At 43.7% G+C, this 26971-nt stretch overlaps 1 protein-coding gene across 1 annotated transcript in view; it reads left to right on the top strand.

Moving 5' to 3' along the window:
• The window catches only part of MRC1 (mannose receptor C-type 1), a 349243-nt gene that overhangs the window by 95969 nt on the left and 226303 nt on the right, over positions 1–26971 (top strand). Inside the window, 5 exon segments of the mRNA XM_029588750.1 lie at positions 6456–6613; positions 12943–12991; positions 12994–13055; positions 19858–19973; positions 22380–22528. Of these exon segments, the coding sequence (XP_029444610.1) occupies positions 6456–6613; positions 12943–12991; positions 12994–13055; positions 19858–19973; positions 22380–22528 (534 nt within the window).

Raw genomic sequence — 26971 nt, 5'->3', positions numbered from 1 at the left:
ACTCATTGGACTAGACCAAGGAAAATCCTTCTTACTGGCCCTACTAGATGTATCGGCAGCCTTTGACACTGTCAATCATCAAATCCTTATCACACGCTTGACAGAAATAGGCATTACCGACACAGCACTAGACTGGCTCACCTCCTACCTCACAAACAGAGAATACCTCATAAAACTCGATAACCATGAATCCTGTCACATTCCCCTCAGACAAGGCGTACCACAGGGATCTTCCCTATCCTCCACCCTCTTCAATATATACCTCCTCCCCCTCTGCAACTTACTATCAAAACCTAGGCCTGGAATTCTTCCTATACGCTGATGATGTACAAGTACTCATACCCATTCAGAAACACTCAATGAAACCATCCTTTTCTGGGAATCTTGCCTAGTCAGCATCAACTCCCTACTAACCGACCTTCACCTTGCTCTCAATACAACCAAAACCGAGCTCCTCTTTATATCCAAGCAACCTGAACACGACTCCTCCACCACACCACCGCCCCCCCTCATCTCTCCCACACTACCCCTCTCCGTAAGAGACTTGGGAGTCACACTCGACCAACACCTGAACTTCAAGCCACACATCAAGTCCCTCCTTAAAGCAGGCTTCTACAAACTCCAGGTCCTCAAGAAGCTCAAGCCTTTACTCCATACCCAAGATTTCAGATTAGTCCTACAGTCCACTATTTTCTCCAAAGTGGACTACTGCATCGCCCTTCTACTAGGCCTTCCATACTCCACCATCAAACCACTTCAAACTCTTCAGAACGCCATGGCACGAATCCTCACAAACACACGTAGAAGAGAGCATATTACACCTATCCTAGCAGACCTTCACTGGCTGCCCATCCAATTCCGCGCCCAATATAAGACCCTAACTATTCTACACAACACTCTCTACAAAAACAACTCCCCCTGGCTTAAGGAAATGCCCCACTTCCACCTCTCAACCCGCCAGACAAGATCCACATCTACAGGCACCCTCCACACCCCGCCCCTAAAAACAGCACGCCTCGCCACCACCAGAGAAAGAGCCTTCACCATTGCAGGCCCCGCCCTCTGGAACTCCCTCCCCGCACACCTCCGTCTTGAACCCTCACTACCCAATTTCAAAAAGGCATCAAGACCTGGCTCTTCAGACGGGCCTACCCCGAACCCAATCCCTCGTAGTCAACCCCCCCCAAACCCCCCTAGTCACTGTACCGCCCACCACCCCCCCACCCCTAACCCCCCCCCCCCCACCTTACACCTTTTACACTTTACCGCACCCCCATCTACCTCACAACCTGCTTCTTTTCTGCATGGTAAAAGTCAAAACTAATTGTCTCCTCACCTGCCTTATCTGCTGTAAAAAAAGCATATATATATATATGTTCTCATAACTTGCCATAACTACCGCAATAAGCCTCCACAGATATACTCCATGCAATCCATATTTCCTCATTATCCGCTGTAACTTTGTGACAATGTCCGCTGTAACTTTGTGACAATGTCTTAACCCTCATTTTATGCCTCTCATGTAAATAATGTTACGTTCCTTTTAATTTCCCAGCTGCTATCTTCTTCCTCCTTTACTTTCTCCCCTCTCCCCCCCCTTTCATTCTCGAACCTGCTCCATCCCCCTCTCCCTGTTTATTGTAATTTCCTCCTTCGCAAGTTTATTGTAAACCGGCGTGATGTGCCCGCACGAACACCGGTATATTAAAGCTGTTAAATAAATAAATAAATAAATTCAAAGATAACATATGCACGATAGTGCTCCCTAGTTTTTCAATTACATCACAACAGAAAAAAAACATTATCAGATTCTAAAGAAACATCTCAACCTCAAATCTCACTAAGAAATGCTTCTCATTCAATTGAAGAATTAAGTCCCTCTGGCGCTAGAGTCCGCCATCTATAAATGTACTGCTGTTTACAGCGTCATAGTAAAGTAGTGAAGTTGTGCCCCTTAAAATTCAAACTTGTTTAATTAGAAAAATAAATTTAAGCTGTTCCAAAGTATGAGCTTTCTCCAACCAATGTTTCACAATAGGGGTTTCCTGCTTACTGGTCCTAATACAACCTCTGTGTTGTATAATGCAAGTTTTAATGGAAAGTGATGTCTGACCAATATATAATTTCTGGCAGGGACAAAAAATAGCATAAATAACCTGAGTAGTCTCACAGTTATAATATTCAAGCAACATATGTCTGATGGGTAATGTAAAATGCTGAAATTCCTGAATCTGGTATACATTAGTGCACACCAAGCAATGATTGCAAGAGAACTGGCCTTGGTGTGGTTGCTCATTCCAACTGGGGCTGAAGTTAAAACTAGGGAGTCCCGAAGATTGTGGCCCTGGTACGCCCAAACAAAGGTCACTGTTGAGTGACTGGATGTAAGACAAATATATGCCAATGTTTCAGGATAAATTTTTCAATCATATTATAACGAAGAGAAAAATGGTATGACACGCACCACCCTATCCACAGGGGACTTGGTCTGGGTTTGCAGCAGTAACTCCCTATTGACATAAAGGCCTCTTTTGTATGCGCGTATGAGCAGATATCCCTGGCTAGAAATTTGGTGAACATTAAGCGTGGCAATTAATGTTGCTTCAAATATTCCTAAATGTTGTTACATAGAAACTTAAATACATACAATCAAAAAAACACTGCCTATCACACCATATGCTCACAATCATACTACAATATACCTCCTTCTAGTAAGTCATACATCCATGATTCATCACATTGCCATATATTGTTTTAATTGGTTTATTGTGTTCATTGTACATCGCTTTGGAAGATCTTATTGTAAAACTTGGAAGGCGATTTAATAATAAATAAATAAATACTTGGATACTGGTGACAGCAGACATTACGTCCTGTACAAAAATAAACCCCAAGAAGCAGCTCTGCAGCTGATACATGAAATATTGGTGGTTAATGAATGTTCGTTGCCTCTCACGAAATCCTGTGCTCCACTGAGAACTTAATCTAAAATCGCTCCCTCTTTTCTCAAAACTTGAATCAATTGCTCCATAAAACTGTCATTAATTCAATCCAGGAACGTTATCTCTCTATCATGTCCTGATTATACATTTACCCAGTCAATATTGGGGTGAATGAAATCTCCCATTATTACTGCACTGCCAATTCGATTAGCTTTCCTAATTTCTCTTACTGGCTCATCATTTTGGACGGTAGTAGTATACTCTTATTGCTATATTCTTCCCCAACACATAAGGGATTTCTACCCATAAACATTCAATTGTGCATTTAGGGCCCCAATTTTAAAAGCCCAGCGTGCACAAATCCCGGGAGATACACATGTGGCCAGGCCGTACGCGTGCCAAGTGCATTTTCAAAATGGCCTGGGGGCGGGGCAGGGGCGGAGCAAGGGCAGGGTGCGGTATTTACTCTTGCTTCGTGGAGTGGGTAAGTTCAGGGCCAAAACAAATTAGGGTAGGTAGGTGCGGTTTAGAGGTCGGGGAGGAGAGGGGGAAGAGGGAGGAAGGATAGGGTTAGGGAAGTTCCCTCCCAGTCCGCTCCTTTTGGAACTGAGGTAGACCTACTTGCATCGCCGCATGTTTTTTTACAAAAATCCCCCCTTGAGTGCGTGAGTGGGGCACCAGCACGCACATGGGTTCATGTGCACATGGGCATCGGATTTTATAACATGTGCATGGTGACACGCTCATGTTATAAAATCAGTGCTTCCATGTGCGATCGCTGGGAAACGTGCGCACATGAACACGCGCGCAGGTTTTAAAAATTTACCCGCTAGCCTCTTGCAGGATCTTTATCCTGTTGAAACTGTATGCCATCCCGGACATAAGGTGCCACCCTGCCACCAAGTTGCTCCTCTCTGTCATTGCGATATAATTTGTACCCCAGTACAGCACTATCCCATTTGTTATCCTCCTTCCACCATGTCGCTGACATGCCAATTAAGTCTTCTCATCATTCACTGCTATACTTTCTGTCTCTCCCATCTTACTTCTTAGACTTCAGGCATTAGCATTCAAACATTTTCAGTGTGTTTTTTGTTTGTATTAACATTTTGCGTCACGCACAGGAGGGTATTCCAGCGCCGCACTGTCCCCAGTCTCTCCCTTTTACAGGGATCTCCGCTGCTGGGCTCAGCTGCCCTTCTCTTTTCCAGACCCTGCTGTGGGCCTCCAGGCCTCTGCAGAGCCTGCCCCTCATGCTAGGAAACTGCCTGGCAGCCAGTCCAGCCAAGCTCCCAATGAATAAACACAAAGTGGTCAAAATGTATCAGTGTTTTACTTTTCTACCGCACCCTCTGCCATCTGCAGAAGGGCCACAAAACTCCCCCTTGCATAGGGACACACTGTCTGGCTTTTCCAGCCAACAAACCGCCCTGCCTGGGAGTTGCACAACCTCCCCATCTCCTCTTGGTTGTGTAGCAGGCTGCGGCCTTAAGAACATAAGAAATTACCATGCTGGGTCAGACCAAGGGTCCATCAAGCCCAGCATCCTGTATCCAACAGAGGCCAAACCAGGCCACAAGAACCTGGCAAGTACCCAAAAACTAAGAAGATCCCATACTACTGATGCAATTAATAGCAGTGGCTATTCCCTAAGTAAACTTGATTAATAGCAGTTAATGGACTTCTCCTCCAAGAACTTCTCCAAACCTTTTTTGAATCCAACTATACTAACTGCACTAACCACATCCTTCCCACTCCAATAAACAGAAAAACACGGTGCAAGAAAACTAAAGCAAACATTCCCCAAAACACATTAAATTCCCCCTCCTTAGGCAGTATCACTCACTCCGTTTCCATGCTGGAGTCTGAGGGTTCCTCTGCTGAGGAATCAATGTCCATCTCCTCCTCATTCCCCGAGGAGCTCAGCTTTTCAGGCCACACGAACCATTTGGGCATGCCTTCCTCCTCTACCACCATTGGCTCGGGTCTGTCCTATTCACTGGAACTTAGCTGCTTGATCAGCATCTTCTCTCACCCATTGGTTCAGCTGTGCCTCCGTGAACCTGGGAGTTGTAGTTCTTTTTCGACCCTCCGGTGCCCTCTGCTGCCTAACTCGGGTCTTGGTTCTCCCAGCCTTAATCCAGCCCAGGTTTTCCTGCCCCCAAGCTGGTTGTATATATATATATATATATATATATATGTATATAGGCAATGGACTACTTTTCTTATTATTGGATCCTCTCTGTGAACCAAAAGATACTGGATATTATAATCACAACAGATAGGTTCCAATAATAAGAAAAGTAGTCCATGTGCCTATAAGTAAAAAATCACTGTTTAAACCTGCAGTTGGATACGGGTTAAATAGACGCTATCCACCCCCTAATGCAAGAGGGGGATTAGTGCCTATTTAACGCACGTACAACGCGGAGTGAATGAGATAGCGCTCATCACATGCAAATGTATGTGAATGAGGCTATTACTCATTCACTCCAAATGCAAAAAAATTAATGTGCGTCTCAGACTGGTGCAGGCGTTAATAGCTGAGTGCATTGAAAAAAAGTACAGAAAAGGCGAAAAAACTGCTTTTCTGAACTTCTTTAAAAGCAAAAAAAAAAAAAAAAATAACCTCAGCCGGCCACATTGAAGACTGACGCCGATAAGCTTGGCATCGGTTTTCATAACTGGCAGACCACCGGTAACCGCAGTGTTGTGACCCCCTAATTTGTTTATTGCATGGCATCCCCTCCCCTTGCGGACGCCATGAACGCGTTAGGAAAGCGGACGCTAAAAAGTCAGCGCCCCGCTTTCTGCATTTAATATTGCATCGGCCCCTAAGATTGGTTGTAGGATTGACATTCCTAGGCAGGGCCAGGGGTTGTGTGTGTGTGTGTGGGGGGGGGGGGGGGGGGGGGCATTGAGGGATGCAAGTTTTACAATCATAGGTTGGTTTCACATGAAAACAATCCCTTGCCAGTATTAGTGCATCAGTATATCACATACAGATATATATACTGGAGAATCTAAAGAACAAATACATCTGTAGTACTATATTTTTACTAACTATGCTATAAAATGTAAACTAATTCTACTGCAGCTTTTTTGTAGATGAAACATGTAGAGCATGTTATACCTTAAGAACATGAGAAGTTGCCATACTGAGTCAGACCAAGGGGCCATCAAGCCCAGCATCCTGTTTCCAACAGTGGCCAATCCAGGGCACCTGGCAAATACCCAAACAGAAAATAAATAAATCCCATGCTGATAATGCCAATAATAAGCAGTAGCTAAATCAGTTGGATTAATTCAGTTTATAGACTTCCCCAGGAACTTGTCTTTACCATTGGTGAGGCATAATCTCACCAACAGATCCTGGTTATGATCACATTACCGATTAACTGAATAATTTGCCATATTACTTTTTTACCCTTCTTAAATTTATCTTAATCTCAACTGAGATATGCTATATAAAAATATCTTACATACATTGTTTTGCTTCTGTTCTCTTCATAGAACCAAAAGATGAACTTTGGATTGGTTTGAATGACCTTAAGCATCAAATGTACTTTGAATGGATTGATGGGTCACCAGTGACTTACACTAATTGGATGCGGGGAGAGCCATCTCATCGGAACAACAGGCAAGAAGATTGTGTTGCTATTACAGGAAAGGTAATACATCTTTCTAGAGGCAGTTCCATACTTTGAAGGAATTTCAATCTATGTTCTTGATAAACTTTTCACAACTACCTGAATCAAAACATTCTTTTCTGTGTACCTGAAGTGGGCAATCATAGGGCCTCATTTTCCAATATCGCATGCGATACCAAAAAGGGGCGTACCTTATGCTAATAAGTATAATTTGGGCTACATTGGCAGTATATATTGTGGTTCACAATGAGAGAGAGAGAGAGAGCGAGAGAGAGAGACTGACTTGCTGTAGTGCCTCCTCCCTAGACAGGTATTTGTATCCCTATGGGAGGCCCACCTAGTAACTCGAGGTGGGGATTAGGTATGAGTGTAGGGGGTTGGGGGCCACTTTCACATTCAACATGAGACGTATGAACAGAACAGTGGTCTCTTGTGAAGATTTGCTGGCCTTCGGAGTGAGGAAACTCACTCCAAGATGAGATTTGGGCAATGTTCTCTCAACCTAGCTTGAACAGAGCGAACTCATAGACTATCTGTTGCACTCATAATTCTCAATGGTGATCAATTTCAACTGGGGACCCACAAGGCTTAACACTCTCAGCTGCACTCTTTAATATTATCTAACTCCATTTTGCAAATTACTAGCTGGGCTGTGCATGGGATACCTCATTATACAGACAATATTCAATTTTTCCTACTAATTGTATCATCTTGGTCCTCTGCTTTTGCTTTATTTTCCATTTGCTTGTCTGCCATCAAACAATGGCTAGGCCATAATGGTCTTGTATTGTATGTAGAGAAAACAGAGGTCATGGTGCTGAGGAAGCATACTAGAGCCAAATCCAAAGTATCTGAAATTCTGTCTTTTTTAAATTTTGAAAACGGTGACATTCCAGATATTGAGACTGTCAAGAATCTTAAGAGTTATTCTAGATAAAAACCTTACAGTGAACTTTGATTCTCTTCAGTAATCAAATCTGGCTGTTACAAGCTCTGTCTTTTGAGGCCTCTGAAAAAGTTATTTTCTAAAGAAGATTTTTGATCTGTCGTACAGACTATGATTCTCCCAGGCTTAGATTACTGTAGTGCTCTTTAACCTTGGGCTACCTGCTTATGCACTTCGTGCCTTACAGCTGTTATAAAATTCAACTGCACAGCTAATCACTGGCCTTAACAGGAGATCACTCATATCATCAATGCTCTGCGATCTACATTGGCTCCCAGTGGAGATGAGAATCTACTATAAGGTAGCATGTCTGGTCTTTAAAAGGACAAATTCTAGTAATTTACCATGGATGAATGCAATGCGTCAGGTACATAACTCTTCCATAGCTCTGAGATCTACCCAAAGAGGCTTGCTTGATGTCCCTTCAGTTGGAGGAGATGTGTGAGAGATCTTTTTTTGGTGGCAGCCCCTAATTTATGGAATACTTTACCAGCAGCGCTATGAGTAACCCCTGGCATAAAAATGTTTAAGAATCAGTTGAAAACTTCTTATTTTGACTGGCTTTTCCAGTTTCTGAGCTAGTTGTTTGACTGAGACATTACTATGCCATTAGGTTGTGCTGTGATTTATTTGTGTCTCATTTTAAGTTTTTCTAGATTTTTATGAATATTTTTATTGTAGCCGCTCAGAGCTGTAGTGCTTGGATAGCATTTTTTTAAAAAATTAAATAAATAAATAAAAAGAGCAAAATCAATGTGGTGTAACATAGTGAACCACAAGGCTTAATAATACTGCACATTTGAGCATACTGTAAACAATACCCACGGTTTAAATCTGGCACAAAGAGAAAAGAATGTCCCTTATTACTGATATACCACTTTCTACTGAATCTGCTAATGACTGGATTGCTATCTTCCAAATATACAGCAAGCCAAGTATCAGCATAGGTTCTTAGATATGAGCAGATAAGACATGAGGTAATATTTCCAGACATGCATGGCTTTACTATACATCATTGTCTCATGAAAAAGCTGTCACTGCTGATCCAAGCTGATCACATATAACACAGTAGTCTTCAACTAACATTGCTTCTGAATTTTCAATATAAAATATTTGCTGTTAATGCATTTGCAGAGGAAATGATAATATTGAAGCTACTATCAAAAGATGGGAAGAGAATATCAGAAAAGAAATTTACAATGATGCTTGACAGTCAAACCATTTACGGATAAAGCATAAGTTAGATCAGTGAAGAGGAGGTAAAAATCAATCATTTGGAGGTAATATATTTGCAGAATCTCTGCAGAATGTAGGCAAGGAAGGGGTTTAAATCTTTCAGAGATTTGATTAATTAGATATACCATTGCTGAAGAATTCCAGGAAGAGACTTCCTTGGCAATATATTCATTCTAATCTCCCAACTTAACTAAAACACTGGAATGTATAGATTTCAGGACATACATCTAAGATATTGTTGCAGGTCATTAAAAATGAAATCACACCTCTTGTTGAAGAGCAGTTAGATGAGACACAATAGGATATAGAAAAGGAAGAAAACAAGAGATAGTATTTACAAATGATAGATGATGAGAATGTTCTAAAGAAGAAAAAATCTATATTTTGCTTTATTGACTATGCCAAAGCATTTACAAGTAAATCATAACACACAGGTGGAAATAAGGTGTAACCTGGAATACCAAACATGTAATCAGATTAATCATGAATTCATATTGGAATCTAATAACTATAGTTACAAAAACAACAGGAAATACCTTAAAACAGATAATATTTTACCCCACTTTAATTTATATAGTGACATTTTCATCTTAGAAACTCAGGAATAATTGGAGGGCATAAAAATCAATGGTATAAATTCGATAAGACATTCAGCATGTTGATATCACTGGCATATAAGAAAGAAGACCTATAAGAGATGATAGAATATGCATAACCTGTAAGATCTAGGAAATAACTTTGAACATGATGAAGATGAAAATTCTGATAACTGGCGAAAAATGTAAATATCTAAGTAGCTGGATCACAGAGTATAGAAAAATGTTCTACAGAAGAATAAAGAAGAATTTGGAAAGGAAAACATAATGGGGGCAGTAAAGAGTTTATTAGGAGAAAACAGATTTTAAAGCTAAAGGAAAAGATACTCAGTGTGGTAGTATACGGAAGTGAAAGATAGATTTATTGTAGAGATTGTGAAACAATACTTGCATTCGAAATGTAGTGTTATAGAACTCTGAGGATTTGCTGGAAGGTCTGATTTCAAACGAAATAGTCTGTGAATGATGGAAGGCTGAAGAACCCTAGTAAGAGACCTGGTCTAAAGGAAATGAGAAGCACTCAGAGGTTCTGGTGGCAGATCAACTAATTTAGGGCCTTATTTACTAAGGGCCCCGATATGCAAAGTGTGTCCAGCATTCGAAAGCTGGATACGTAGGATTATCTGGCTATCCTAGCAGCCGCTGAATACACAGTTACATTCAATGGCTGCTAAGTAACCGGAATAAGTCACTTATCGGGCTATCTCTTAGCCGGAGAAATTTGTGGGTGGGCAGTGGGCAGACTGAGGTGGTGTTACTTATCTGGTTGACTTAACTGGATAAGCAGCGATATTTGCTCTTATCTGGCTAAGTAATTTCCCTGGGGATAGGGAAATACTTACAGTACCTGAATGTAATCCACTTTGAAGTGCTGCAAAAAGTGGAATATAAAAATAAATAAATAAGTTAACCAAATAAGGCCTGGATTTATCAAAATGCGGTAAGTACCGCATGCGATAGCAAAAGGGGTGTGTTTTATGCTAATACAAGCCGTTAAGCCCGTTAAAACGGGCTACATTAAATTTTTTTTCAGTCCATTTTCGTACACAGCACCCTTCTACACTTTTTCTCCTCACTCCCCCTTCCCCTCATTCACTCACCCCCTTCCCACTCAGTCTTACTCACCCTCTGTCTCCCACTGCCTCCCTCCCCTCACTCTCACCTCCCCTTCCCTCAGTCACTCCACACCCTCTCTCAATCCCATCCCCTCTCCCTCAGCCCTCTTCCACTCCCTTTTTCTCTATCTCTCACCTCCCCCTCATTCTCCCTCTCCCTCACTCCTCCCCACCCCCTCCCTCCCTCCCTCCACCATTCACCTCCCTCCCCCCACTCTCTCCTCCCTCCCCACCGAGTTCGCTGCTCCTCGCTGACGCTACTGGCCGCCGCTCCTCATCGCTGCCATGTTGATATCCAGCTGATGCTGGCAGCCCGTAACAACGGGCTACTCTGACCCTCCCACCCCTTCCTCTCTCCTCCCTCCCACCCCCACTCCCTCTCACCCTCCCTCCCCCTCTCCTCCCTCACCACCGGGTTCGCTGCTTCTCGCCGACGCCGCTACTGCCCCTCGCCGATGCTGCCGCTACAGCTCCTCGCCGATGGAGCCGCCATGTTTTCAAGCAGCTGACGATCTGCTGTGACCGACGTGCTCGCCCGCACATGCGCAGTAGAGCTGCTCTCTACTGCGCATGTCGGTCAAGCTTTGTTTATTAGGTTGATAGCATTTATCGCAATTTGCACTAATTACCTGTGCGAAGAGCTAAGTTAGGCAAATTGCAATACCGCCAGGGACCTGTTGTATTTCCTGCATTCAACCACTGGGGCACCATTAACAATGGTCCCAGACACAGAGAGAGAGAGAGAGAGAGAGAGACTGGCCATAATATCATGGCTCATAGGTAGGTATTTGTATCCCTATAGTACTATAGGGATACAAATACCTACCTACCTATGGGCCATGATATTATGGCCAGGCGCGCTCTCTCTCTCTTTCTCTCTCGCCTTACGGGAGACAGCGATGAAACCTTACTGCATGGTTGCGGCAGCTATCGCACAGCCTAACGCAATTCAAAAAGGTGTGATAGCTCTTTGCAGACAGGCTATCCCAGCCCACTCTCCGCCCCTAACTCCTCCTATTTTCTGAATTTGCATCGCACCATACGATATGGTGCGATCGCATGCATTAAACACGTTTTTGCATGCGTTAACAGGGCTTTTCGCATGCGTTAAGCCCTTAACGCTTGTGAAAACGCCTTATAGCACTTTGATAAATGAGGGGGTAAGTTAGATTAGCCATAGAGCTTGTCTAACTTAACCAGATATAACTTATCCAGTTAAGTAGTGCCCTAGTATGGGAGAAAAGCCTTAGTAAATCAGACCCTAAGTTAGAGGTAGGCAACTCCAATCCTCAAGTGCCACAAAAGGTCTGGTTTTCAGGATATTCGCAATGAATGTGCATGGGATATGTTTGCATTCAATTCATTGCATGCAGATAAATCTCATGCAAATTCTTTGTGGATATCCTGAAAACCAGACCCATTTGTGGCACTCGAGGACCAGAGTTGCCTATCCCTGCCCCAAGTACTAGAACACACGATAGAGGGCAAAAAAGAGAAAGGAAAGCAAGAGTAATTTGGGGTGATATTAAAAAAAACTCCTCAAGATCTGTAAACATGGATGAAACAGTGAAAAACTGAGCAAAGAGAGAACTGATGCACCATGGTTCCCATCCTTTGTATCAAAGACTGCACGTGATGATTGATGACTGCATGAGCATTGAAACAATTAGTGCATTAGAGATCCTGTTTGATAAGATTATCTCTTAATTAAGGAAACACTGGTAGTTGCTGATCTTGGTAATAATATCTTTTTCATATATTGTTGCCTCCTTATTAAAGATACCATAATTGTTAAGGATATGACCCTTCACTTTAATATGCAAGCTACATTATATTAAATGTCTCTATATTTTCTAAAGAATATAGACAATAATATTCAACTTTGGTAGCACTTGCAAAGTAATTTGTTTAGCTTTTGCTCCTACTTTAAGATTAACACTGTGGCTTGCTGGAATTTATGGTTTGTCAGACAAATATATGGTATTAATCCAGTTTTTCAATGTAAACTTTTATGTGGTTATATCCAAGCATTGTGCTTTGGAACTTTTCTATTTTAGTTAATATGATCAATGGAAAGTTAAATGGGACCAGTCTGTAGTTCAGATCACCATACATCTTAATGAGGTTCAGTTATTATTATTATTTGCAAAGATGTCTCCACATGCTATTTTTCACTTTTTTTTTCTGAATTCGTAAGTTAGTAGTGAGGTGTATGTAGCTATCCTTTTTGGCCAGCCCTGTATTGAAGTTTCTTACGTAATTTTGCTATGGAACTCATTTGCAGCCATAGCAAATCTGTATGTGAAAGAAGTCACTAACCTGCAGGAAATCCCATGGCGTAGTACACTGGTCCCTGTGAGTGTGATACTTTAAACCCCGATAAAATAACTTTATTTAAAATGATAAGACTATCCTTAACATAAAAGTGATGTAATATGCTGTATGCTGAATTTCTAGGATGCTTCCTGGACAGATAATATGTGCGAAAAGAAACTTGGGTATATCTGTAGAAGAAACCATTACAACTGGAACCAGGAGAATTGGACATAATTGAGTCCGGTTGCAAGAAAGTAAGTATGGAAATACTCTGTCACTGTAATTGCAATTGTAAGTTAATTTACCTATAGTATTTTGAGTTTTCCTTTACATAAGCCCTTCTTCTCTCAAGAGTCCCATAGTACCATCCATGGAAAAAGCTCTGCAGCCTGACTTGCAAACTTACCTATTTAGAGCAGAATAAGAAAAAAAAAAGAAGGCAAGACAAAGGGAAATGGGAAGAAACCTTGGAAAGAAAATCAGAAATAAAGGGATTAATAAGTAAGGCAGAAATAAAATGAAACTTAATAGGAAGAAGCAAACATATAAGAAATACATATAAAAGAGTTTACAGGAAGAAAACCTGAAAGGGAAGGATGAGATGCAGTGAAAACCACAAAGAGAGGAAAAAGAACAATAGGAAGATAGTATGCTTCCAAATATTGAGCTGCCAAGTGACCCAATGTAAGGAGGTAGACATTTGGTCAGTTCTGGTGGTTGAACTTACATCCCAGTGCATTGTGGTTTTCATAGTTCCTGCTTTATACTGTCTGAGACCAGCACTGTAGATACCATAATATACAAGGCTGGGAGTGTCAGAAATCCAGGCCAGCCTAAAATCTCTCTCCTGGGTCACTTAGCAGCTCTGAAAATGTATTAGAATGAGACAAAATATTAATAAAAGTTAGTAAGAGTACTTTATTTTACTTTGCACTGTAATGCATATTTTTTAGCAAAGCTGTTAAGGCAGCTAAAAGATGTATTAGATTCAAATGTTTCCTCCTGAGTAGGGTTGCTACCTGACTCACAGCCTGACCTAACAGCCTGATCCACGTCTGGCTTTGCCCCACTGCATTATGGTTTGGAATTCCAATTTCTTTCTCAAAGGCAGGACTAGGAGTCCATAAATGCTGCAGGGTAAAACTAGAACTAGATCAGCCTAATAGAGGTGACCTAGGGCAGTGGTGACCCTATCAATGGATGTAGAATGGTCAACTACTGGACTTTAAAGGAGAAACTTAGGTGTAAATAGATTTTTATCTTTGGAATTTCAAGGGTTAATTTTATGCCCAGCACCTATAAACTATGAGGAAATGTACTAACAAGCGCTACCTTTGAAAATGGATTTTCATGCACTAAAACCTCAAATTGTGCATGTTACTTGCGATAGTGCACACTGTTTTGTATTTTAGCATGCAAAGTGCTAATTATAATGTTTTTCATATTTACAAGGAATAAAATGTCTTGTACAGATAACCACATGCAAAATGGTATTCAAATTAATAGTTAATGAGCTGCTTGTGATTTAAAAAAATCATGCAAACTAGTTAATTAAATATTAGTGTGTAGGTGAAACTGGTTTTACAGACCACATTTTGCAAGGATAGCTACTACCGTACATGGAATTTATTTTGGCATTTGCACAAATGTATAACTGGCCTAAGAACTTTGTATCTGATTTTCGTGTGGAATACGTTGGCTGGGAACTAACACGTGCACATTTAGAAAATGCAACGATTGCATGCTAGAGATGTGAATCATGTGATCGATCGTCTTAACGATCGATTTTGGCTGGGGGGGGGGGGGGGGAATCTGATCGTCGCGGTTTTGTTTTTTTTTTTTAAATCGTTTAAATCGTAAATCGGGGGAGGGCGGGAAAAACCCGGCACACTAAAACAACCCTAAAACCCACCCCGACCCTTTAAAATAAATCCTCACCCTCCAAACCCCCCCCAAAATGTTTTAAATTACCTGGGGTCCAGTGGGGGGTCCCGGATGTGATCTATCCACTCTCGGGCCACGGCTGCGTTAATAGAAAATGGCGCCGGCGCTACCCTTGCCCCTGTTCATACGGCCGCGCCATTTTTGCAATACGGCCATACGGCTGGCGCCATTTTGCAATACGGCAACGAGTGCAGGAGGTCACTCCCGGACCACCGCTGGACTTTTGGCAGTCTTGTGGGGGTCAGGAGGCCCCCCAAGCTGGCCAAAAGTCCCTGGGGGTCCAAGCGGGGGTCCGAGGAGCGATCTCCTGCGCTTGTGATGTCGGGGGACAGGAACCAAAATGGCGCCAGCGCTACCTTTGCCCTGACAGGGCAAAGGTAGCGCCGGCGCCATTTCTATTAACGCAGCCGTGGCCCAAGAGTGGGACCCCCCCCCCACTGGACCCCAGGTAATTTAAAACATTTTGGGGGGTTCGGGAGGATGGGGGATTTATTTTAAAGGGTCGGGGTGGGTTTTAGGGTTGTTTTAGTGTGCCGGTTTTCCCGCCCTCCCCTTCCCCTCCCCCCTCCCCCGATTTACGATTTTTGACAATAAATCGGGGGAATTCCTATTGTATCGCGCCTCTAACGATTTTTATGATTTAAATATATCAGACGATATTTTAAATCGTCAAAAAACGATTCACATCCCTATTGCATGCTATTCTTAATTCTACCCAACAGAGGTGAATCTTCACCCTTTAGAGCGTATCCCCCAGGGTCTTAATAAAGAGACTGAGTGGTCTACTTTAGCTGACTTTATGAATAATGTTTATGGTCTCCTTTTGTTTTTTAGACTTTGAGGTGTTTCCTTTCTGAGTCTGTAGCAATTTTGTCTTACTATAAACGTTTTGTACAAAGATTTTCAGCACGTGTTCTGTGCTGCTATTTGTGTATTTTCAATATCCTGTTTATAATTTAGCTTATCATCACGGGAGTATTGTGCACTGATATGGTACATCATTTGTAATATTTTGATGTTTGTTTTCTTCAATATTTACACTGCAGGCTGCAATCGATGTTGTTATTGGCCTCTGCCAGGTCTGCTCTACACTTTATTTCAATTGCAGTTTACATGATAGTTCTCGATCAGGTCCATTTCTGTTAGATGCTACTCTTTACCTGATTGGGTACTCATTTCATTTGTTCGATGTGATGTCCTGAACATCACAACAACTTACAGTCGGTTGAAATGCTGACTGACTGTAAGTTGTTGTGATGTTCGGGAGAACCACTAGATGCGGTGGCTCTAGATGAACCTTGTTCGGCTGAAACTGAGTTGACAGCCGATGTGAAGTGTAGACGCCGGCATTACCTAACTGTGGTGTTTACTGAAAAAGTCTATCTGCAGCACGGAGACAACCATCTAACAATAGATGTAATAACCCTGAAGCAGCTCATAGAGCGAAACTCGGCCTGAGTCGGGCTTTTGTTATGCTTAATAAAGAACTCCTGGTGCTTATTGATCCTCTTTTCTTTTGGTTGGATGCCATTGACCGTACTCTATTGATTCAATGTCGTGGGGTGTTTGATGGTGTCCTAAATTCCTCTCACTTGCCTTGAAGTTTGATGCTACTGTTAGCTGTCATTCCACCTGAGTGTATGATTTAGGGTTAAAGCCACTCTGCTGATTTGCCCCTCACTATTTTTTGAGGGTTGTTACCTCTGCGATGATTTCCATTCCCCTCGCTCTGTCTCTTGGGGTTTTCATTCCATTCTGCTTATTCCCATACCCCTCACTCGTGGGGGTTTTGATGCCAGTATTGCTTGCTGCCTTACTCAGTATTCTATGTCTTGGGGTTTTGACTACTCTGCTTTCTACCTTACCCTCTCACAATTCCTGGGAGAATTGCTGCCACTGTATGCATTTTTTTCTAAGGAAACGTACTGTCTGCTGTATGTGAATATGAGTTTGATCTAGAGTACGTGGCATATTGTATGATTAAAACCTCCTAGCTTGCTACAGTACCCCTCACTGTAAGCCTTGGGACATTGATGTCATTCTTCCTTCTGTATTGCTCTGTACCTGTGGTTTGTGCTTTTAAATGAGAGTTCTCTTATTGCTCTGAGCCATTATAACTTAATTCAACCAATTGGCAAATATCCCTTTTTTTTGTGCTGAAGCAGCAGTTTTAACTTTTCAGGACTTTGTACATGGTGCTTCAGCAAATTCTGTAGACCTGAGTTGCATACCATTATTTTAATGTGTGATAATTTATTTTACTATATAATGTCTTGATTGCATTTAAAAAGGTGATTCATCAAATACAATAAAGTAAAGTAATATACCTGATAAATGTGATGGCCCTGCTTATTTCTTTGAAAGCATCTACCATACACTTATACATAAAAGGATTAGCTAGAAATGTGCAACTTGAAAAGCATCTTGTACCATGTCTACAACTTTTCTCGTACTACTACTCCATACACGACATGAAAATTGTTAGTGAAGAAGAGGTGTATATAATATACAGTATGTTGATCGTTTGTATGCCGATTTTGTTGACAGCTTGCAAGCACTCTCCCCCTCCTCCCTCCCAACTCCCACATGCTCTTCGCTGCAGCTCACCTTCACTCTCTATCCTTCCAGCCTTACTTAACAGTCTTCACTCAAACCAATCCTTAGCAGTTTCTTAATATATCTTTGTATTGTACCTGCCAGAATGACAAGTACTTGTGACCCAGACAGTCACTGTCAGAGACAGGATGCCAGCCATGATGGACCTTGGCCTGACCCAGCATGGCATGTCCCTAATCTTATGTTCTTATTTGCACTTCTTTTAGTGCACTGAGGTCTTCATCTCACTGTTGTTAATGTTTTTTCTCTCTTTGGAGCCTTGATCTGTTCTTGCCACTCTTGTTCTGCTTTGCTCCACTCATGGTGCCTTAGTGTATGACTTACCTGATTTTGGGCTACTTTGACTCTGTCATGATGCCTAGGGTTATTCATGCCACTTTTTAAGCCACCTTGACATAGTCTTGGTGTTTTAATGTGATTTTTCTTCTTCTGATGATATCTAACCGATACATTTCATTAGAATTAATTAGAAAACCCCAATTTTGAAGCCCAGAATAGGATGCATTGTTTCTGCCAATGACTATAATAGCAAGCAAATGAACAATTTTCTTATCATTTGAAACAAATGAAATGAATTATGGAGGCACACATCTCTAGGGGATAGGGTTGGGGAGGGAAGAATATGTAGAATATGTATAGGTTATGTAAATGAAGATAGGGGTAGGAAGAGTGTGCATATGATGATAAAGTGGGGGAGGACTTTGATATAATGGTAAGGAGTGGGGATAGGGGTGGAGGAGGGAGAGTGTGGATATGATGACAGGGTGGAGGAAGGAAACTGTGCATGTGATGGAGAGAGTGGGGATGGGGTGGGGGAGGGAGTATACATATGGTGGTGGGAATGGAATTGGAGCAGGGAAACCTTATTTTACTACCTCTCATCTATAATTATGCCAATAGAAGGAAAAACACGACTTTGCTAAACAAAAGCTTGTGATAGACATCTTGTATAACATGCACAAATTGCTGACAGACTATTCCATTTCGGCAATCTGAAGGGAAACAACAGTGAAGTGGAGATAAAGAGAGGACTTTTCTAATCTAAAAACTCCCCCTAGTTTAGACAAGCTGCTCTTTCAGCATCCTTTAAAAAGACAGATATCCGAACAGGAAAACTCAAGTCAGCAGCTCAGTACTGAATAAACACTCCCATGTTGCAATGGGGCATAAGGACATATTTTTGCTATACTACTATGCACTCTCCCTTGTGTATTGTTTGTTTAGCCTTATACTTGGGATGTGGATGCATATTGAAAAACATCTTTCCAGTAAAAATATATTGAAGTTACTAGGGATGTGCAGAGCAAAATTTTATGTTCATATTTTTTATGTCCGAAAGGGGGTCCCACTTGCGGCCAATATGGACATAAAAAAAATCCAATGAGTTGGGTATATGTACATATGTGCAAAAAAAAAATTAACCCCCTCACCCTCCTTAATCCCCCCCCCAGACTTACCACAACTCCCTGGTGATCGAGCGAGGAGTGAGGACGTCATTTCTGCAATCCTTGGCGAGAAGCATGTGACGTCGGTGGCACGTCGAGTGACGCGGCGTCACGTGATTCCCGGCTCGTTCGCGCCGGACGGCTCGTTCGGCCCAAAAAGAACTTTTGGCCAGCTTGGGGGGGCCTCCTGACCCCCCCAAGCTGGCCAAAGTTCTTTTTGGGCCGAACGAGCCGTCCGGCGCGAACGAGCCGGGAATCACGTGGCGCCGCGTCACTCAGACGCGACGTCACGTGATTCCCGGCAAGTTCGCGCCGGACGGCTCGTTCGGCCCAAAAAGAACTTTGGCCAGCTTGGGGGGCCTCCTGACCCCCTCAAGCTGGCCAAAAGTTCTTTTTGGGCCGAACGAGCCGTCCGGCGCGAACTTGCCGGGAATCACGTGACGTCGGCGTCACGTGATTCCCGGCTTGTTCGCGCCGAACGAGCCGTCCGGCGCGAACTTGCCGGGAATCACGTGACGTCGCGTCTGAGTGACGCGGCGCCACGTGATTCCCGGCTCGTTCGCGCCGGACGGCTCGTTCGGCCCAAAAAGAACTTTTGGCCAGCTTGGGGGGGTCAGGAGGCCCCCCCAAGCTGGCCAAAAGTTCTTTTTGGGCCGAACGAGCCGTCCGGCGCGAACGAGCCGGGAATCACGTGACGCCGGCGTCACTCGACATGCCGCCGACGTCACATGCTTCTCGCCAAGGATTGCAGAAATGGCGTCCTCACTCCTCGCTCCATCACCAGGGAGTTGTGGTAAGTCGGGGGGGGGGGGGGATTAAGGATGGTGGGGGGGTTTATATTTTTATTTTGGCTCAACAATCGCGATTTCCCACATATCGAACATATCTATGTTCGATATGTGGGAAATCCGATCGTTTATGTCGAATCAATTTTTTAAGTAAAAAAAAAATATGAGTTGCGTTTTACTAATGCGGTCAATCCGAATGCACACCCCTAGAAGTTACATCTGTCCTTGATTCATGTGTATTTCAATGTTGTTCATGTTAACAGGGCTGGAAAAGGCATGGCTTTTATTGCTACTTGATTGGCCTAACAGCAGAGACATTTTTTGAGGCAAACACTACCTGTGGAACTGACAAGACTTTTCTTGCTACTGTTGAAGACAGGTAAGTAAATGTTCCCGGTGGTAAAGCCTTAAAGGTGAATTTTAAACGCCCAGCATGTGCATTAATTAGGGGATGCGCAAATAATTCAGGCTGGTGTGCACTGAGCAGATTTTAAAAGCCACCCGGATACTCGCATATCTTCCACAGTGCGCACATCTCAAAGTTTTCAAAAAGGCAGGGGCATGGGCATGGGCGTGGTGTGGGCATTTCAGGGTGTGAGCTAGAGGTGTGCATGTAAATATTTATATGCCTGGGCACACACCCAGATCCTCTGCTGTGTAAGCTTCTTCTGCTTTGGAGTGGGTGTGAATTATAAAATAAAGAAAAATAGGCAGATCTACTGGATTTTAAGGGTTAGGGCTAACTCGGGGGAGTGAATGCTATTAAATAGGTGGGTTTGAAGGACCTCCCCTTAACTGAGCGAACTGGAGCCAAACTGGTTTAACTGGCAATGACGTCGGTGTGCGCCAATTTTAAAATCCCTTGACTTTCACGGTAGAAGCGGGATTTGAGCGCATATGTGCACACCCACTTAAAATTTGGTACACATGTGTGCATTTTCTAAAGTATCGCAGGCCTGCGATACTTTAGAAAATTGCACTACTCTTGGGCGGGGGGGGGGGGGGGGGACGGTCCTGCGCTAGCCGGCAGCGATCGCACCGCGGCGGTGCGATCGCTGCCGGCATCGCGCCCAATAACTACACCATAGAAGGTGTAGTTATTGGGCGCAAAATAGCCAGCGAAAAGGGCCTTACCTTTCCGCTGTGCATGCTGTCCTCGCGGAGTCAGCCCTGGTGACGCCCCTGACTCCTCCTCTTCCGGGGCCGACTCGATTTCAATAGCGCAGGCCTGCGATAGCTTTGGAAAATGAGGCCCTAAGTTAGATAAAGGTTAGTAATATTTCCTAGCTGTAGGTGTTTTGAATCCTCATGTATCCTAGAGATCTGGAATGATGCATCTTCTTTCTTAGTGAAAATATATTAATACTTATGGCTAACTTACTTACCCCTATCTCCCCTGTTCACCTCTGAAGCAGGCTTCAGCTGGAGAACTGGAGAGTGTGGGCAGTTGAGGGGACTTGACTCCAGGATGGGTTCCGGCAGAGTTAGCAGCTATCTAGAGGCTTGCTTCAGGATCCCTTCCTGTACTGGCAGAGCTGTCGGGCTGGTCTCGGCTCCCCATCACCTCAGAATGCTCACCACCATCTCTCGTCAGGGCATCTCTTTTCTCTGGTCTTCTGGCCATACCTAGTCTTCTCCCTCCTCAATAGCCGGGGGTGCAGGCTGCTTCGGTTCATTCTCCCCAGTGGGGTCCTTCACTCCCATTCTCTTATTTTACCTCCTTATTTGTCCCCCTGTTTTATACTTTCCAGCTGTTAAATATGCATAAGCTCATGCATAATCACATGGTGGGTGGAGGGTCTTTTCTGCATTGTAGGTCTTTTCCCCCTCCCCATTTCTTTGGGGCGAGAACTGCCACATATGTATGCCAAGCTGCTATGCCTGAGTTTTTTTCTCTGTCTCAGATTGCCCCCTTTCTTCCAAGGGTGGTGGTCTTTCTGAACTCTGGACTTGTTGGCCAATCCTTGATTCCTGCTTAGGGGCTTAGCTGCTTTATTGTCCTTCTCTCTTTTTTATTTAAACAGGCACTTATAAACAGTCAGATCTAGATAAGGTATCCTTCAGTGTAAAGTTCTCATCAAGGCAAGGTCTCTTGTTTTTCCATTGAGACAGTGCTTTGGGGCCTGTCAGTTTTGTCTGCATACTTCTTTGGCTATTATGATTCATATTTGCTGCTTTCAGGGGTAGAGCATGAGATATCTCCCTTCAGTACCTTGTTTAGTCAGATAAAAATTAGCTTGATAAAGTTGAGGTGTTCTGGGGGTGTTCCAGAGTGGATAACTTATCCTTCTAAGCACCTGATTTACTAAGGCTTTTCTCCCATTTTGTGTCTGTGGAAAAAATGATTGGTAAATCAAGCCCCGATTCTGGTCATGTGGGAGAACAGTATTAACGTTAGGCAGATACGTTTACCCATCTAACCAGGACTTTTTCTGGCTATATCCAGGGGAGCATAGTGCTCTGCTGAATATCTCTGACTATTTATCCAGCTAATTTTAGTTGGATAAATGTCTACTTGCCATATTGCTGAATACTGACCTCAGAGTTAGTTAATTGTAAGAAAGCTGCTCCTTGTCAAATATAGGTTAACAGATAACAATCTAATTCTCCAGATTTCAAATGTATATGACGTGTTTCATGAATAATGCCAAAAATCAAATTTTATTTTGGCATACCCTACACAGAAATTTCATTTGTGCCGTAAAGGATGTATATAAAAATGCCAAATTATGTGGAATATTCAGTCTTACACTGTTTATCTTTCCATCTGCTGTTCTTGCTATAGATATGAACAAGCTTATCTGACCAGTTTGATTGGGCTGAGGCCTGAAAAATATTTCTGGATAGGTCTTTCAGATATAGAGGACAAAGGAACGTTCAAATGGACTAATGGAGAAGCAGTCACGTTCTCTCACTGGAATGCAAATATGCCCGGTAAGTCTGTAAAAAGGCAGGGTTTCTCGGATACCAATCTTGGGGGGGCCTGTTTACTAAAGGCTTTCTTCAATTTTGTGTCTATGGGGAAAATGCTTAAGAAATAGGGCCCTAGGATTGTAAAAGGGTAAATAATGTAGAAAAGAATGGACTTACCTGGCCTTGCCCTTTAAAGTCCTGTTACCGCAGATGATGCCCAGATACTCCTGCTAATGGGTGCTAGATTCTGGCATATGGTCAGCGTGAAAGGCTGTAATACCCTTCACAAGTGGTGGGCTGGGTTGTGGCACGTTCGCCCCTGGGAAAGTAAAATTATGTGGGAAAAAAATGAAAGAAAGTATTCTGAGGTCACAATAAGTGGCCCGAAGCCATGGGAAAGCCCTTGATGTGCCTTTAATGACCTTTGGTGAACCTGGAGGTGCTAACACTGTGGCACTGACAAAATCCAACATGTTGGGAGTATGGATGTGTGAAATAGAGCTACAAAAGAAATACAGTGTTGTAAAGAGGGAGTAAGACAACTGTATTGTTATAGATATTTTCTAAAAGAAAATATATGATATGTTCTGGAAAATTTTACAGCAACACAGACAAATCTTGCTCCTAAATGATTCTATTTACTTGAAAATTGGGATCAGTAGAAAGAAATCTTTATGTTAGATAAAATACTTACAGCACATTCAATTTGCTATTGCTTGGACAACCTCTCTCTCGCCAGTATAAACAGGCCGATGCAATAATTTTCGCGGAAAGCGGGTGCTGACCTTTCAGCGCCTGCTTTCATAATGGCATCGGCAGACTGCCAAGTTATTTATTTATTTTACTTTAAAAAAAGAAGTGCAGAAAAGCAGTTTTTTTTTCTGCTTTTCTGTACTTCTTTTACCTGTGCTCAGCTATTAATGCCTGAGATGCACATTTATCTTTTTGCATGCGGAGTGAATGAGTCATAGGCTCATTTACATGCTCCATGGGCCTCACCGTCGGTAGGCATAGTCTCAGCGACATAGGACACAGCCGTAGCTAGAGACTTTATTATAGGGAAGGAACTGTACTGTAAATAGTACAGTTCTGAGCAATGGGGTATACCAAGGTGTTACCCCTGATGTGATGATCCAGTAGTGGCTCACAGAGCGAGGTACACTGGAAGTTCCCTCAGGTCAGGTAGAGAATACCTGAGGAGGATAGCTCCGGTAGTGGCCCGCAAGGTGGGGTACGCCGAGGAGTCTGTACAGTAGAAAGATGATGATGAAAACTGAGGTGCAGGAACCCGGAAAGGGATCTTGTAGCTTGATGAGAGAATCCCCAGTAGCTCAGTGGAGATTTGAAATAGTTACTGAAGAGGAGGCAGCAGTGGCACGATGCTCGGGGTACACCGCAGGAAGCTTCAGCAAGCTTGAGTCGTTGAAGTCTGTAAAGTAGTATTCACAATGGAAGTTCCAGGTAAAGGTCCCAAGGCAAGGGTCAGGGATATTCCCGAGGCAGAGAAGCCGTCCGAGGAGCGGATAGCCAGGAGCGCAGAAGGGCCCCCGAGGATCGAGTTCCCAGAGCATCCAATAGCCAACAGGGAAATCCGGAACTGGAAGTCCAAGCGTAGAGTGGATTCAGGAACGAGGAGATTCCTTACTAACTTGTAGTAGCAGAGGGCCGGTCGGCTTAAGTACAGCATCAGATTGATGTCATCCAGAGGGGACGCCCCTGAGGTTCCCGCCATGACATGTACAAAGGAGGCCCTTGTGCACGCCCGCCTAGGTGATTCCGGATCCAAGATGGTGGTCATCAGCGCCCACGCCATCCTGGGGATGCCGAGGAGGTCGGCGTTGGTAGTGGAGACTGCCACTCTCCCAATGACTGATGGTGCAGGGAAAAAGGAGGTGAGCATGAGAGGTCACAGCCGTCTGCGATCGACAGGCATAACAGGGGGGAGGAGACGTTGGAGAGGAGAGAGAGAGCAGTCAGGAATGTTTGATCCCTCAAAGATCTCTTAAATTCTTATCAAACTAAAAATGATTTTGATTTAATTCCTGGATAGAACGATGTCTCTGAAGAAGAATGTCATCTTTAAACAAAGGTTCTTGCATTTGCATATGTGGCCAATCATATACCAGCTACAAAGAGCTGGCTGTGTTTTGGAAGTCTGCAACTGCTGGCAGAGCAGGTATTAATTTCAATTCATAGAAGCCTTGATGACTGACACTGCTGCTTTCAACTTTTAGCTTGTGCTAATTCAACTGGTTTTTGTTATCTGTTACCATGTGTCCAATATATGTGCACATATCTTTCTGTGTAATTAATAGCATGACAAATTACTGATACATAGGTTATTTTCAGCATACATAAGCTTATGTACTCAGAAAGACAACAAGGACTTTCTCAAGAAAATATAAAAAGGATGGTTGCCCTCTTTCAATTCAAACAAAAGTGACATTTCATAGTTAAAAGTTTGATAACTTGATTTGTGGGCAAGACGGAGGTGCGAGACTGGGCTTAGACACTGCTTCACGTTTCTTCTATGAAAATGTATTTCCTTGTGAGTATGCCATCTAAACAAAAAAGGAAAGTACGGGTTTTCCCTCCAAATATACCCCTCTTTCCTGGGCAGCAGTTTATTCCATTGTTCATGTCCAGTTTGGTAGTGCAAACGGGGATTATAGGCTCCGTTGTGATCTTGGATGAAGAAGTGCTTGAGCCACCAGGAGAAGTTACTCTAATTCCCCCGAATCTTTGGCTTCTGCCAGCTGAAAGATTTGTTGCCCCACTGCAATCCGCAGCGCTGCAAGGTGACGTGCTGTCAGCGCCTGCGATTGGGGGAGTGTCTGCAAGATCAGCGTCTCTGAGCAGCTATTGCCGGGATTCATCGCTGCTTAAAGATAGTTTTGCCGCCTGCTGGGTTTCCTCTTTCCCTGTTGTGGACCGGGGTGAGTTGGCAGAGTGGTTGGTCCCAGCAACATCTGGTGTTCCAGGTCCTGTATATCATGAGTCCCCTGCTGAATCTCTCTATTTACCAGCTAAAACCGGCATTATTACGCTAGTGTTACACCCGTAGGCCGCAGGACAGCTGCAACCACTGTTGCTCACCTCTTTCTTCACAGCCTTGACTCTGTGGGGAAGACTGGTGGACTCCGCCAGCTGTCACCAGCCTGCCTAACTCTCCCAGGCCTCCCGGGGTGGCACGGACGCCGCCGACCGCCATTTTGCTATCAGAATCCCTTAGGCTTGCGCGTGCTCGGGCCAGTCTTAAGCACGTCATAGCGGGAACCTTTGGGGCAGCCCCTCCGGATGACTTCATTCCTCCAGGATATTTAAGCAGTCTGGCCCTGCCTACCAATGACTTGGCAATGAGATCCCTCACTGCTGAATCCATCTCAATCACAGAGGACCCTTCGTTCCAGTTCCTGCTTCCTTGGCATGAGACGTCCTGGGTACCCACTCCTCAGGGGCTCTCTCCTCGTCTCTGGTTATTCGCTCCTCAGAGGGCCTGATGCTCAGGACTTCTGCTTTCCCCATTCCCCGGGGCTACCCTGGAACCCTCGCTACTCTTGCCATGAGTACCCCACTCTGTGGACCACTTCCTATTCTACTGAGGACCTCATCAGTGTATCCCGCTTTGCGGACCACTACCAACTCTGCTGAGGATCCTCTTCGGTGTACCTTGCTCTGTAGACCATTACCATCTCTACTGAAGACCTCTTCGGTGTACCCCGCTCTGTGGACCACTACCATCTCTATTGAATACCTCATCGGTATACCCCGCTTTGCGGACCATTACCAACTATACTGAGGTATCCTCCTTGAGATACCTCAGTATAGTACTATACCTCAGTATAGTATGTAGAGTAAGGTCATACAGACCCCGTGACACCTCTGGGTCTGTATGACCTTACTCTGCCACCTCCCGCTCCGCGGGTAGTGCTGCTCTACCTCTTTAATAACGACTCTGGACTTAAACTGTGTCTGACGTCAGCTGAGACCTCGCCTTCCGATGGTGAGGCTTACGGGGCTCCTCTCTGTGGGCGGTACCATCTCTCACCTCAGCCCAGGGCCCACATACTCACTTCTAACAGATTTCCAAGTCCATGGACCTGGCACAGGTCTCAGCAATTCAGGCCATCCCTGGCCTGGCCCAACGAATCACAGAACAGCAAAAGATCCTAGAGACTTTGGCTAGTGCTATAAATCAACTGAGCAATCGGCTGAACTCTGTCCCAACACCTGTCAAGCCTAACTCAGCTTCACATGCGCCACCCTTCCGGCCTCCAGTGCCCCTGTCTGCACCTCCTCATTTTGCAGGTGACCCCTTGTTATGTAGGGGCTTCTTGAACCAATGGAACATGCATTTTTCTTTACAACCTGCATATATTCCTGATGTAGTTTCCAAAACTACGTACATTTTGTCCCTTCTTGACAGAAAAGCATTGGCCTGGGTGTTGCCCCTTTGGGAATGAA

The sequence above is a fragment of the Rhinatrema bivittatum genome, chromosome 2 (assembly GCF_901001135.1).
Source record: "Rhinatrema bivittatum chromosome 2, aRhiBiv1.1, whole genome shotgun sequence".
Classification (NCBI taxonomy): Eukaryota; Metazoa; Chordata; class Amphibia; order Gymnophiona; family Rhinatrematidae; genus Rhinatrema; species Rhinatrema bivittatum.
Note: the sequence above shows the minus strand (reverse complement) of the source record. Positions and strands in the feature narration are given on the sequence as shown.